Source organism: Bos indicus, chromosome X, assembly GCF_029378745.1.
Source record: "Bos indicus isolate NIAB-ARS_2022 breed Sahiwal x Tharparkar chromosome X, NIAB-ARS_B.indTharparkar_mat_pri_1.0, whole genome shotgun sequence".
In the NCBI taxonomy this organism is placed as follows: Eukaryota; Metazoa; Chordata; class Mammalia; order Artiodactyla; family Bovidae; genus Bos; species Bos indicus.
This window is the reverse complement of record NC_091789.1, coordinates 64080219-64094939: the sequence shown is the minus strand read 5'-3', so window position 1 is coordinate 64094939 and position 14721 is coordinate 64080219. Positions and strand designations below refer to the sequence as shown.

Here is a 14721-nt window from a genome sequence, read left to right as displayed (position 1 = left end):
TGTGGCTCAGACCATGAACTCCTTATTGCCAAATTCAGACTTAAATTGAAGAAAATAGGGAAAACCACTAGACCATTAAGGTATGACCTAAATCAAATCCCTTATGATTATACAGTGCAAGAGAGAAATAGATTTAAGGGCCTAGATCTCATAGATAGAGTGCCTGATGAACTATGGAATGAGGTTCATGACATTGTACAGGAAACAGGGATCAAGACCATTCCCATAGAAAAGAAATGCAAAAAAGCAAAATGGCTCGCTGGGGAGAGAGAGCCATTACAAATAGCTGTGAAAAGAAGAGAAGCGAAAAGCAAAGGAGAAAAGGAAAGATATAAGCATCCGAATGCAGAGTTCCAAAGAATAGCAAGAAGAGATAAGAAAGCCTTCTTCAGCGATCAATGCAAAGAAATAGAGGAAAACAACAGAATGGGAAAGACTAAGGATCTCTTCAAGAAAATCAGAGATACCAAAGGAATATTTCATGCAAAGATGAGCTCGATAAAGGACAGAAATGGTATGGACCTAACAGAAGCAGAAGATATTAAGAAAAGATGGCAACAATACACAGAAGAACTGTACAAAAAAGATCTTCACGACCAAGATAATCACGATGGTGTGATCACTGACCTAGAGCCAGACATCCTGGAATGTGAAGTCAAGTGGGCCTTAGAAAGCATCACTACAAACAAAGCTAGTGGAGGTGTTGGAATTCCAGTTGAGCTATTCCAAATCCTGAAAGATGATGCTGTGAAAGTGTTGCACTCAATATGCCAGCAAATTTGGAAAAGTCAGCAGTGGCCACAGGACTGGAAAAGGTCAGTTTTCATTCCAATCCCAAAGAAAGGCAAGGCCAAAGAATGCTCAAACTACCGCACAATTGCACTCATCTCACACGCTAGTAAAGTAATGCTCAAAATTCTCCAAGCCAGGCTTCAGCAATATGTGAAGCGTGAACTTCCTGATGTTCAAGCAGGTTTTACAAAAGGCAGAGGAACCAGAGATCAAATTGCCAACATCCGCTGGATCATAGAAAAAGCAAGAGAGTTCCAGAAAAACATCTATTTCTGCTTTATTGACTATGCCAATGCCTTTAACTGTGTGGATCACAATAAACTGTGGAAAATTCTGAAAGAGATGGGAATACCACACCACCTGATCTGCCTCTTGCGAAATTTGTATGCCGGTCAGGAAGCAACAGTTAGAACTGGACATGGAACAACAGACTGGTTCCAAATAGGAAAAGGAGTACATCAAGGCTGTATATTGTCACCCTGCTTATGTAACTTCTATGCAGAGTACATCAGGAGAAACGCTGGGCTGGAAGAAATATAAGCTGGAATCAAGATTTCCAGGAGAAATATAAATAACCTCAGATATGCAGATGACACCACCCTTATGGCAGAAAGTGAAGAGGAACTCAAAAGCCTCTTGATGAAGGTGAAAGTGGAGAGTGAAAAAGTTGGCTTAAAGCTCAACATTCAGAAAATGAAGATCTTGGCATCCGGTCCCACCAATTCATGGGAAATAGATGGGGAAATAGTGGAAACAGTGTCAGACTTTATTTTTCTGGGCTCCAAAATCACTACAGATGGTGACTGCAGCCGTGAATTTAAAAGACGCTAACTCCTTGGAAGAAAAGTTATGTCCAACCTAGATAGCATATTCAAAAACAGAGACATTACTTTGCCAACAAAGGTTCGTCTAGTCAAGGCTATGGTTTTTCCTGTGGTCCTGTATGGTTGTGAGAGTTGGACTTTGAAGAAGGCTGAGCGCCGAAGAATTGATGCTTTTGAACTGCGGTGTTGGAGAAGACTCTTGAGAGTCCCTTGGACTGCAAGGAGATCCAACCAGTCCATTCTGAAGGAGATCAGCCCTGGGATATCTTTGGAAGGAATGATGCTAAAGCTGAAACTCCAGTACTTTGGCCACCTCATGCGAAGAGTTGACTCATTGGAAAAGACTGATGCTGGGAGAGATTGGGGGCAGGAGGAGAAGGGGATGACAGAGGATGAGATGGCTGGATGGCATCACTGACTCAATGGACGTGAGTCTGGGTGAACTCCGGGAGTTGGTGATGGACAGGGAGGCCTGCCGTGCTGCGATTCATGGGGTAGCAAAGAGTTGGACACCACTGATCGACTGAGCTGACCTGCAGTCAACTCTGCTGTGATTTTGGAGCACAAGAAAATAAAGTCTGTCATTGTTTCCATTGTTTAATGTAGTTTTAATGTCTGGTGTTATAAAGAGGGCCAATAGCTTCATTTAGAGAAACAAAAGCTAGCATGTTAAGCACTTACTATCTTCCAGGAGTAAAGGCCTGGCATACATGATCTCATTTAGTCCTCACAGCAATCCCATGAAGTAGGTACTGTTTTTCCATTTTAAAGTTGGGTATGTGAGGCTCAGAGATGTTAACTAACTTGCCCAAGGTAACACAGTAAGTCGTTAGCATCAGAGTTTACCAGCAGGAGACTAGCTCTAGGATTCTGTATCCTTATCTCTGTGCTAAAAGGCGTTTGAAAAAGCACACTCAAGACACACATACCCCCAAGTGGTAGACGTGGATCTCTAAGAGGGAGACACCAGTTTCACCCTTTGGGCTCCATACACGGCTGGCTGTAGGAGAAGACCCCCAAGCAAGCGGACCACTCCAGCTGGGAGTGATTGTGGAGAGAAGTGGGCACTTGGATGCTTGGGGGTGGGGTGCTGTGGGAGTATCTGGCTTCCCAATTGGGAAGACTAGGCTCAGGACAAGAGTGACAGACCAACTCTGAATTGCAGAAACACCCAGAGTAGCAGTTACCAACTTCATCGCATCCTTGTGCCTGTGAGGCAGCTACAGGCACAGAGAGGTGCTGAGGCTTGCCTAAGGTCACACAGCTCGCAAGAGGGCAGGTGCAGTGTAGAACCCTGGTCTTTAGGCTCCAGTTCGGTGCTCTTGCTGCCACTCCACTCCCACTGGCCCCTCAGGTCCAGTGCACAGCAGTCAGAGGGAAGCCACGTCTTTGTGAGTGAAGCCATTGTCTGGAGGGTGGTTCTCAGTGTTGCCCAGAGACCTGCAGAAGTGGCAGTCTTCAAGTCCCACCCAGGACTGACTGAGGACTGAGATCCAGCAATATGGGACTTTGCAAGCCCTCTAGGTGACCCTGATACACACTCAAGTCTGAAAACAACCAGCCCAGACAGAAAGGCAAAGTGCCAAGTGCTGCAGCCATACACATGCATTCGGACTGTCAACTCGCACAGCACAAAGAAGGGTCGTCTTCCTAGAGAAGGAAGGAACACAGCTCTCAAGCCACACCTGCAGAGCAAGGTCACCTTCAAACACATGTGGCAGTTAGACATGCACAGACGGGGAGGAGGAGTGCAGCCAGTACTTGCTCATCCACAGGTGCATCAGAGACAGTGTAGTTTTGCCAACTCAGCAACTCCCAAGAGATGTGCCAGTTCCACTGCTTGTTGCCCAGGAGGTGCATCCCTGCCCTCTGGGAAATTGCCATGCAGGATCATAGAACCTCTGATCTGGGAGGGATCTTAGAGAGTACCTACCTCATTGCCCACCCCTACTGCATCACTGGTGATGCCCCTGACTTTCCTTCTCCAGAGGAACCTGGCAGGCTACAGTCCATGGGGTGGCAAAGAGTCAGACAGGACTTAGCACTGAGCACAATCATTTTTAGGACAGTGGTAGGCCACACAAAACATCAGTGGCTCCTAGTTTGTGGCCTCTGGTTTAATATCTTTCTTTCCCACTTGGCTTTCTGCTCCACAGGGGCACATGCCCCTAGTTCTGCTCTGCTCACCACAGTGTCTGGATTCAACAAATGGAAAAATAAAAATAGAAGATGGACCCACCCTCCCAGTAGAACACCAGGTTCAGAAAGAATACACTGGCATGGGGATGGCACTCTGTCACTCCTCGCCTCGTTTTCAATTGCCCACTGGAAATGTCCCCATGTCCCTCTAAACCCTACTCCCGGTTGACCCCTGCAGGCCTCCTTACCCTCTGCCCTGAAGTCATACCCTGGCCACATGGGTTCTGGTGGGGGTGGGGCCCTCTGTGATGTCACCAAGGGCCAGCCCTGCCTGGTCCTCAGTCTCCAGGTGCCAGCGCAGACCAGCGCACCAGGAGCCACTTGGTCTCAGCTCACGATGCGCTCTGTAATATGGTTATTTTTTTGGCCTACGTTTATCTCATTTGTCTTTGCCTATGTGTTTTATGTTCTGAGAGATGAAGCCGAAGAACTGCCGTGGATGATGCCCAGTGGAAAGCACTTCCGTGTTCGGCAGAATCAACCAGAGCATGTCTCAGGCTGGTTTGGGAGCAAGTCACACTGGCTGTTAATCTTCCTCATGTTTTTGGTGATCCTGAAATTTCCTGGAGGCGATGACAAAAGTATCGCGGGCACTCCTCCTGGCCGTCAGGGCTGTTCATCTGGCTCTCCAGGAAGAAAGAAGATAAGGGCTTCCCCCTACAAAGACTCTATGTGCGGTGCCTTAACCCAGGTCGAGACGACACTGGTGAACCTTGTGTCCAGGGTCCGGAGTCTGAAACTCACTGCTGCAACCGGTGATCAACGACAATGTCCCAATATCCAGGTTCTTGCTGCCGGATGGAATAACATTACGATATATGAGATATGGGACACCCGAGCCCCCGATGAAGTGGATTTTCGCATCAAAGAAGAAGAATAGTTGAGTGTTGACAAACTGTATCCAAACTAATAAAAGTATTTTGCAGCAAAAGGAAAAAAGCCTCTGATATTTTTTATTCGCGCTACAGTTTTACCTTTTCCAGAATGTGGTATAATTGGTATCATGCAGTGTTTTCCAGACTGAGAGACCTGCGTTCGATACCTGGCTTGGGAAGATCCCCTGGAGAAGGGAAAGGCTACCCACTCCAGTATTCTGGCCTGGAGAACTCATGTGCATGTTTTTGTGTGGGCATTAGCTTTCAAATCATTTGGTGAACTATCTAGGAGCAAAATTGCTAGGTCATAGGGTATGACAGTGTTTAGCTAAGTAAGACATTGCTTCCAAAAATGACTGTACCATTTTGCATCCCCATTAACAATGAATGAGAGTTCCTCTTGTTCAGCTGAACAATAGCAAGGCTGGCCTATCACCCACCGAAGTACAGAGTAGTACCCCACTCAGGGTGCCCCTTTAAGTGCCTGACACGCTGATCCACAGAGTAGGACCCCAGCAGGGGGGCGGGGACCCTCTATGTGCCTGACATTCAGATCTACAAAGTAGGACCCCACCCAGGATGCCCCTTTAAATGCCTGACGCGCCAATCCACAGAGTAGGACCCCAGTGGGGGCAGGAGGGGGTCCTCTATGTGCCTGACATGGAACAACAGAGAAGGACCCCAGGCAAGGGAACTGTCTAAATGCCTGAACCCGCAGAGCTATGGAGAAAGACTAGCCAAAGAGGCCTTCTGATTGCTAGCTACCAGAGGCTCAACAAACAAACAAACAAACAAAAACAAACTCTGATAGGGCCATAACTCCCGTGGCTGAGGCAGTCTGTGTCCCTGCAGATTTGGTGTCATCAGGGTCCCCGTGACCCAAGCAGCTGCATCACCTTCATGCTCAACCCTCACTGGGGCAGAGCTTCCACAGGCTCTGCATCTATGCACACGGTGTCACTTTGGTTGTGTCCACCTCTTTGAGACCCTGTGGGCTGTGGCCTGCCAGGTTTCTCTGTCAGTGGGGTTCTCCAGGCAAGAATACTGGAGTGTATTGGCCAATACTGGTTCCCCATAGTCTTCTAGAGTACTATACCTCCTGCTGCCCTAGCTGCCAACTCCCCTGAGTATCTGGTGCTGCCAGAACCCCTGTGACCCAAGCAGCTGCACCACCTCCATACCTGGCCCTCACTGGGGCTGACCCAAGTCCTCCAGTGCAGCCTCAGGAGTAAAGTGCAGTGGACGACCCACCTGCAGAGGTGGAAATAAAACCACAATTGAAACCCAGGGGCAGTGTGGCTAAGGAAGACCCAAAACCATCCCACCAGCTGTACAAGCTGCAGATTAAATCCACACAATCAACTAGGCAGATTCTCTGTCTACGGAATATATAAAAGGACCCTGAGAGCTCCTACATAAGAAAATGTGCTAGTTCTGACAGCTGTGGACATTGGAAGCAAGCAGACACAGGAGTAGGACCAGATTAGAATCTAAGCTGCCCGCATAGCAGGCCAGAGATCAACACAGTGTTGAAGGGCAACCTACGGAGGTGAGGTGGACTGTGTCCCTATGAGATGGCTGGATGGCATCACTGACTCGATGGACGTGAGTCTCAGTGAACTCTGGGAGTTGGTGATGGACAGAGAGGCCTGGTGTGCTGCGATTCATGGGCTCACAAAGAGTCGGACACGACTAAGTGACTGAACTGAACTAATGATCCCGTTGCCATTTACTTTATTGTTTTGGGTTTGAGTTTATACACCCTTGTTGTGTTTCCTGTCTAGAGAAGATCCTTTAGCATTTGTTTGAGAGCTAGTTTGGTGGTGCTGAATTCTCTCAGCTTTTTCTTGTCTGTAAAGATTTTGATTTCTCCTTCATATTTGAATGAGATCCTTGCTGGGAACAGTAATGTGGGCTGCGGGTTATTTTCTTTCATCACTTTAACTATGTCCTGCCATTCCCTCCTACCCTGAAGAGTTTCTATTAAAGAAAGATCAGCTGTTATCATATGGGAATCCCCTTGTGTGTTATTTGTTGTTTTTCCCTTGCTGTTTTTAATATTTGTTCTTTGTGTTTGATCTTTGTTAATTTGATTAATATGTGTCTTGGGGTGTTTCGCCTTGGGCTTATCCTGTTTGGGACTCTTGGGTTTCTTGGACTTGGGTGATTATTTCCTTCCCCATTTTAGGGAAGTTTTCAGCTATTATCTCTTCAAGTATTTCCTCATGGTCTTTCTTTTTGTCTTCTTCTTCTGGGACTCTTATGATTCGAATGTTGGGGCGTTTAACATTCTCCCAGAGGCCTCTGAGATTGTCCTCATTTCTTTTAATTCATTTTTCTTTTTTCCTCTCTGATTCATTTATTTCTACCATTCTATCTTCTACCTCACTAATCCTATCTTCTACCTCTGTTATTATCCTGTTCATTCCCTCTAGAGTGTTTTTAATATCATTTATTGCATTATTCATTATATATTGACTCTTTTTTATTTCTTCTAGGTCCTTGTTAAACCTTTCTTGAATCTTCTCAATTCTTGTCTCCAGGCTGTTTATCTGTGATTCCATTTTGTTTTCAAGATTTTGGATCATTTTCACTATCATTATTCAGAATTCTTTATCAGGTAGATTCTCCATCTCTTCCTCTTTTGTTTGGTTTGGTGGGCATTTATCCTGTTCCTTTACCTGCTGGGTATTCCTCTGTCTCTTCATCTTGCTTATACTGCTGTGTTTGGGGTGGCCTTTCTGTATTCTGGCAGTTTGTGGCGTTCTCTTTATTGTGGAGTTTCCTCACTGTGGGTGGGGTTGTATGGGTGGCTTGTCAAGGTTTCCTGGTTAGGGAAGCTTGTGTCGGTGTTCTGGTGGGTGGAGCTGGATTTCCTCTCTCTGGAGTGCAATTAAGTGTCCAGTAATGAGTTATGAGATGTCAGTGGGTTTGGAGTGACTTTGGGCAGCATGTATATTGAAGCTCAGGGCTATGTTCCTGTGTTGCTGGAGAATTTGCATGGTATGTCTTTCTCTGGAACTTGTTGGCCCTTGGGTGGTGCTTGGTTTCAGTGTAGGTATGGAGGTGTTTGATGAGCTCCTGTCGATTAATGTTCCCTGGAGTCAGGAGTTCTCTGGGGTTCTCAGGATTTTTACTTAAGCCTCCTGCTTCTGGTTTTCAGTCTTATTTTTACAGTAGCCTCCAGACTTCTCGATCTATACAGCACCATTGATAAAACATCTAGGTTAATGATGAAAATTTTCTCCACAGTGAGGGACACCTGGAGAGGTACACAGAGTTACATGGAGAAGAGAAGAGGTAGGAGGGAGACAGAGGTCATCCGGATGAGATGAGGTGGGATCAAAAGCGGAGAGAGCAAGCTAGCCAGTAATCACTTCCCTATGTGCTCTCCACAGTCGGTATCCCTCAGAGATCTTCACGGAGTTACACAGAGAAGAGAAGAGGAGGAAGGAGACAGAGGTGACCAGGAGGATAAAAGGGGGGAATCAAAAGGAGAGAGACAGAGCCATTCAGTAATCAGTTCCCTAAGTGTTCTCCACACTTAGGGACACTCCAGAACACACAAAGAGATTCACAGAATTGGGTAGAGAAGAGAAGGGGAAGGGAGGAGATAGAGGAGACATGGTAGAGAAAAAGGAGAGTCCAAAGGCGGAGAGAGCAATCAGGCCAGGGATCTCGCTCCCAAGTAAAAATGGGTAATGAAGATTGGGTTCTTAAAGGTACAAAATTGATAACAAATACAAAAAAGCAAAGATTAAAAATCTAGAGTAGAGGTTGGTTTTTCAAAAATACAATATTAAAGAAAAAAAAAGAAAACAAAGTCACAAGAATTATAATATATATATATATATATATATATGAAGTTTGCTTTAAAAAATAGGGTCTCTCTTTTTTTTTTGCAAAGTAATAGGAGGTTATAAAAATGAAAATTAAAGGAGTAATATAGGACTTAAAAATAAAAAAATTAAACAATGATAGTAAAAATATATCTAGGACTTTCTCTGGTTTGTTGTGGGCAGTGTGGGATCAGTTCATTTTCAAATAGTTCCTTGATGCAGCTTATATTTCTCAAGAGCTATAGGCCCCTTCCTATGTAGTCTGTACTAACTACAGGGTTTTAATTGCACCTGTCATTTCCACGAGGTTCCCTCTGTTTTAGCTTCTTCTGTTTGCTGGTCTCTTCAGTGTCTAACTTCCACTCTGACACAAGGCGGTGGTGGTGGACACTTTTTCAGGCTCACTTATTCAGTCGTGCTGTGGGGAGGGAGGGACGCTGCAAACGAATAACACCGGCACATGCTCCCAGTGTCTCAGCCACACTGGCTATGCCCCCGCTCACAGCGTGTGTGCTTTCCCTGTCTACACTGCTTAGGCTCTAGGTTGCTCTGCAGGGAACTGTCTGAGGCCGGCCCTGGGTTGTATGCACTTCCCAGGTCTAAGCCACTTAGGTTCAGGTACTCGGGTATTCTTCAAAGGCGCAGACTCGGTTGGGCCTACGTTTTGTGTCCTTCCCAGGTCTGAGCAGCTCAGGTTACCAGGTGTTTGGCGAGCATGGTCGCTGCAACTTATGGCCTCCCCTGTCCCTGTCACTTGGTTTTCTGGGTGTACAACCGGCGCACATTCTCAGGCGGATGTTAACCATCCAGAATCCCAAGAAGTCTTGGTTAGCAAAGAAACCTGCTTGCAGTTTGGTAGATAATGCCTCTCTGGGGCTGCTATTGCCCACTTCTGGCTCTGGCTGCCCTCCCCTGCCTTTCACCAGGAAGGGGGATGGGCCGGGCTAGCTCTGCTCAGTCCTTTGTTCTGTGAGTGGGCCTGATGGTGTCTTGCTGCTGCTACTGCTAAGTTGCTTCAGTCATGTCCAACCCTCAGCTACCCCATGGACTGCAGCCTACCAGGCTCTTCTGTCCATGGGATTTTCCAGGCAAGAGTACTGGAGTGGGGTGCCATTGCCTTCTCCAGATGGTGTCTTAGGCTAGGGCTTTTCACGTGGTAGCTATCCCACAGTCCGGTTTGCTATACCAAGTTGGTTCCCTCAGATTGACCTTGGGGCATTCAGGCCCGGTCCTTACTCTAAGCAATGCAGCCCACGCCTCCCTGCCCAACCCCCACTTGCTAGTGGCAGATGCAGGCATCTGCGCTGCTTCTCCACTGGGGGAATTACGGTTGGGTACGTAATCTGTGGGTTTTAATTATTTACTTATTTTTCTTCCCAGTTATGTTGCCCTCTGTGGTTCCAAGGCTCGCCACAGACTCGGCAGTGAGAGTGTTTCCTGGTGTTTGGAAACTTCTTTCTTTTTTAAGACTCCCTTCCCAGGACGGAGCTCCATCCCTACCTCTTTGTCTCTCTTTTTATCTTTTATATTTTTTCCTACCTCCTTTCAAAGACAATGGGCTGCTTTTCTGGGTGCCTGATGTCCTCTGATGGCATTCAGAAGTTGTTTTGTGGAATTTACTCAGCGTTCAAATATTCTTTTGATGAATTTGTGGAGGAGAAAGTGGTCTCCCCGTCCTATTCCTCCGCCATCTTAGGACCACCCCCGCATTTCTATTCTTTCTATCTTTCCTTTCTTTTTCTCACCATATTCGTTAGTTTTGTTTTCATTGCTGTATTCCCCAGTTGACACCTTGCTTTACTTTTATTTTCCAGTTTGTGCTTTAGTTAGTTTGTTCTTAACTGGTGGATATCATTTTTGGTTTCCTTTGTTCACTAGGTCAATCTATTGTGCTTTATTTTTGTTGGACTGTTTTGATTTTGACTAATGGGTGTATATGTATATGTATATATTCCATTATTTTAATTATTATTTGCCTGATTTTGTAACTGCCATTTGTCTGGCGCTCATCTTTCATTTCTCATTTTTGGGTATTTGTTTTAATCTCTTTTAATGCCATAACAAACTGCCTGTTGAATCTCCATTTCTGGCCAGAGATCAAGCCCTGACCTTTGGAGTGGGAGCACTGACTCCAAGACACTAGACTACCAGAAAACTCCTAACCCTAGAGAGTATCAAGTAGTGAGAACTCCCACAAATGAAACCACTTCAGTACAAGACCTGGCATCCCCCAACCACCAGTAGCACTCTGTGCAGGACACCTCATCCAAACAACAAAGAAGACAAAAATACAAACCCAATCATCAGCACACAGGATTACCACCTCACTCAGCCTTGCCCATCAGAGAAAAAAAAATACTCAGCACAAATATCATCCTAAATGAAGCTTACACATACCACGGGACCAATCTTAGGAGGGCAGAAACCAAAAGGTAGAAAGAATTCAACCCTGAAGCCTGGGAAAAGGAGATCTCAATCACAATAAGTTTTAAAAAAGTAATGAAAAGTCAGAGAAATACTGCACAAATGAAGGAACAAACTAAAAGCACTAAAGTCCAAATAAATGAAGAAGAAATAGGCAAACCACCTGAAAAAGAATTCAGAATAATGATAGTAAAGATGATAAAAAAAAAAAAAACCTTGAAAACAGGATGGAGAAAATGCAAGAATCAATTAACAAAGACCTAGAAGAATTAAAGAATAAACATACAGAGAACAACACAATTACCGAAATTAAAAATACTTTAGAAGGAATCAATAGCAGAATATCTGAAGCAGAAGAATGGATCAGTGAGCTGGAAGATAAAATGGTGGAAATGACTGCTGAAGAACAGAATAAAGTAAAAAGAATGAAAATAACTGAAGATAGTCTCAGAGATCTCTGGGACAATATTAAATGCACCAACATTTTGAAAATTTCCCCAACATGGAAAAGGAAATAGTCAAGTGATAAAGAACAATCTCAAGTTGAGTCTATCTGGACTACGTTCCCTCTGCCATGGTAAGAGGACAGTGAAAAAGTTGGCTTAAAACTCAACATTCAGAAAACTAAGATCATGGCATCTGGTCCCATCACTTCATGGCAAATAGATGGGGAAACAGTGGAAACAGTGTCAGACTTCATTTTGGGGGGCTCCAAAATCACTGCAAATGGTGACTGTTGCCATGAAATTAAAAGATGCTTACTCTTTGGAAGGAAAGTTATGACCAACCTAGACAGCATATTAAAGAGCAGAGACATTACTTTGCCAACAAAGGTCCGTTTAGTCAAGGCTATGGTTTTTCTAGTAGTCATGTATGGATGTGAGAGTTGGACTATAAAGAAAGCCAAAGAATTGATGCTTTTGAACTGTGGTATTGGAGAAGACTCTTGAGAGTCCCTTGGACTGCAAGGAGATCCAACCAGTCCACCCTAAAGGAAATCAGTCCTGAATATTCATTGGAAGGACTGATGTTGAAGCTGAAACTCCAATCCTTTGGTCACCTGATGCAAAGAGCTGACTCATTAGAAAAGACCCTGATGCTGGGAAAGATTGAAGGCGGGAGGAGAAGGGGATGACCGAGGATGAAATGGTTAGATGGCATCACGGACTCAATGGACATGAGTTTGAGTAAACTCTGGGAGTTGGTGATGGACAGGGAGGCCTGGTGTTCTGCAGTCCATGGGGTAGCAAAGAGTTCGGCACGACTGAGCAACTGAACTGAACTGAATTAAGTTGAAGGCTAACCACAATTAGACATCTTTGCCACGATGAACAAAATAATTTTGCCAATTCTCTTGCCACTCTCTAGTTCATTCTGTGATAGTCTAGGCAAAGTCCATCTTCCTTGAAATCACCAAAGATATCAAGTCTGACATTTTGGGACATGGCAATTCTTCTTTGAAACCTATTTTCACAAAGAAAAAAAAATGTTTCATGTGTTATGAAACAAAATAAGAAGCTTACTTACAATTAGTTCCCCAGTGACTGCATCAAACCCCACGTGAATCATATGTTCAAAGTCTGAAGGATGAGAAAGATCGCTATAATCTCTTCAAAAATTTTCTCATACCCTTTCTTTTTCTCTTCTTCTGGGACCCCTATAATTCAAATGTTGGTAGTGCTGGGTTTTCTTTGCTACATGTGGGCTTTCTCTAGTTGCAGCAAGCAGGGGCCACTCTTTACTGCAGTGCACGTGCTTTTCATTATAGTTTCCTCCCTTGTTGCAGATCATAGGCTCTAGGTGTGTGGGCTCAGTAGTTGTGGTGCACAGGCTTATCTGCTCTGTGCAAGTAGAATCCTCCCAGACCAGGGACCGAACCCACGTCTCCTGCATTGGCAGGCAGATTCTTATCTACTGGGCCACCGGAGAAGTCCCTAAAATTTTTAAATATTTTAACAAATATTTTTCGCAATGACTGTGTGCCAGGCACCTTTCTTAGCCCTTCACATATAATAAATCGTTTTATCTTTACCACAACTGTCTGACAGAAGTAATGTTTTAATTTCCATTTTAGAGATGAGGAAACTGAGGCACAGAGAGGTAAAATAAATCACCTGAGGTTCAACAGCTAGGAAGAGACAGAGTCAGAATTCAGACCCAAGAAGCCTGGCTCCACATCCTGAGGGCTCATTCACTATCCTGTGCCACTCTTGTGACAATACCCTTGGCTTCCCTTTTAAGTTCTAGTCCACAGCGCCCCCTTGCGTTCTATTTATTCCCAACCATTCTGAATAATTGTCCTGCCTATCCCCCACCAAGACTTCCTCCAAGCCGAGTTCCAGAACTGGTAGTCCCTCCCCTCCATCAGGTGTAGCCAAGCTCCCAGGATGGGATCCAAACACAGGTGAGTGATGGTGATGGGCTGAACTCGCAATCATATCTGGCCATTATTTTCCTGGCAGTAAAACTGTCGACTAAAAAATACAGTCACAACCTGAAAGTAGAGAGTTATTTTATTTGGTGGGAATGTTTAAGACTCCAAGCCTGGGAGACAGCATCTCAGTAGCTCTGACAAAACTGCTCAGAGGAGTTTGCAGGAGGGGAAGTCAGGCTATATACAAGTTTGCGACAAGGAGAGCAGGCAGTCTGATCATCAAAGATCAGGTATCAAGTTAAGGAATTTAGCATTCTTTTTTTTTTAATTTTATTTTATTTTTAAACTTTACATAATTGTATTAGTTTTGCCAAATATCAAAATGAATCCACCACAGGTATACATGTGTAAGGGCAGATGCAAGCCTCTGGGCTCGCTGGATTCACTCCCTTCACATGCAGCTCAGCCTTCGGGGGCAATCCTGTGTACTTGTTCACCTTGCTTCTTGCACCCCCAGTTCCTCAGCAATCACGGTGGGGGTGGCAGCATCCCCTGGTTTGCAGTTTTGGAAGCCCTCATTCACATTTGGAGGCCAGAAATCGCTGATGGCTGTGACATTTCTTGTTCATTAATATGGCTGAGGTATTTTCACTTTACAGTCGGATCAGCGGTAAAGAATCCGCCTGCAAACAAGAGCCTCAGGAGACACAAGTTCTATCCCTGGGTTGGGAAGATCCCCTGGAGAAGGAAATGGCAACCCACTCCAGTATTCTTGCCTGGAGAATCCCCGTGGACAGGGCAGCCTGGCAGGATATAGTCCATAGGGTCACAAAAGAGTTGGATAGGACTGAAGCGACTTAGCACGCACAGGGAAGAAGGAGAGGCAGCAGATACAAGAGGAACTTCCAAGGAAAAATCAGCAGTATTGTGAGGCATGAGGAAGTAGAGGCTCCTTCAAGGCCTGAGTGACTGGGCAGGTGAATGGTATTGCCACTCACTGAGATGCGGGTACAGAAGGAAGAGCAGGTGGGCAGGGAAGGTAGTTATAACAGCAGGCATCCATGGCGCATGCATCATGGGCGGAGCAGGCAGACACTGATCACTGTGCTCACTTTACTGAGGAGGGAGTGTGAGGTTCTGAGACCTGAAGAAACTTTCCCAAAGTCACAGAGCGAGTAGCAGGGTTGGATTTGAACCCAGGTCCTTCTGACTACATGTCTGTGCTTTTAACTGGTTGGATGAAAGGCAATCAGCCTATGCTCAGACCCTCTTCCCTTGTTCTGCCTGCTATTTCAACCCTGATTATTGTCTGTCTTCATGCCTCCTGATTTGCTGCCTTTCTAGAACTTTAATTTTCTCTTGGGCTCTGACCCTGGCTGCCAACCTCTCCATGA

The 14721-nt window shown here is 45.2% G+C and overlaps 1 protein-coding gene across 1 annotated transcript; it reads left to right on the top strand.

The window, feature by feature from the left end:
- Nucleotides 1–4032: 4032 nt before the first annotated feature.
- On the top strand, nucleotides 4033–4695 carry LOC109555441 (protein FAM209-like). Its single transcript, XM_019956334.2, has one exon. The coding sequence runs from the start codon at nucleotides 4033–4035 to the stop codon at nucleotides 4693–4695; it is 663 nt and encodes a 220-aa protein (XP_019811893.2).
- The last annotated feature ends 10026 nt before the right edge of the window (nucleotides 4696–14721 follow it).

Excerpts from the sequence above, each read along its gene's own strand:
- LOC109555441 (XM_019956334.2), top strand. The coding sequence starts at position 4,033 with ATGGGTTCTGGTGGGGGTGGGGCCCTCTGTGATGTCACCAAGGGCCAG.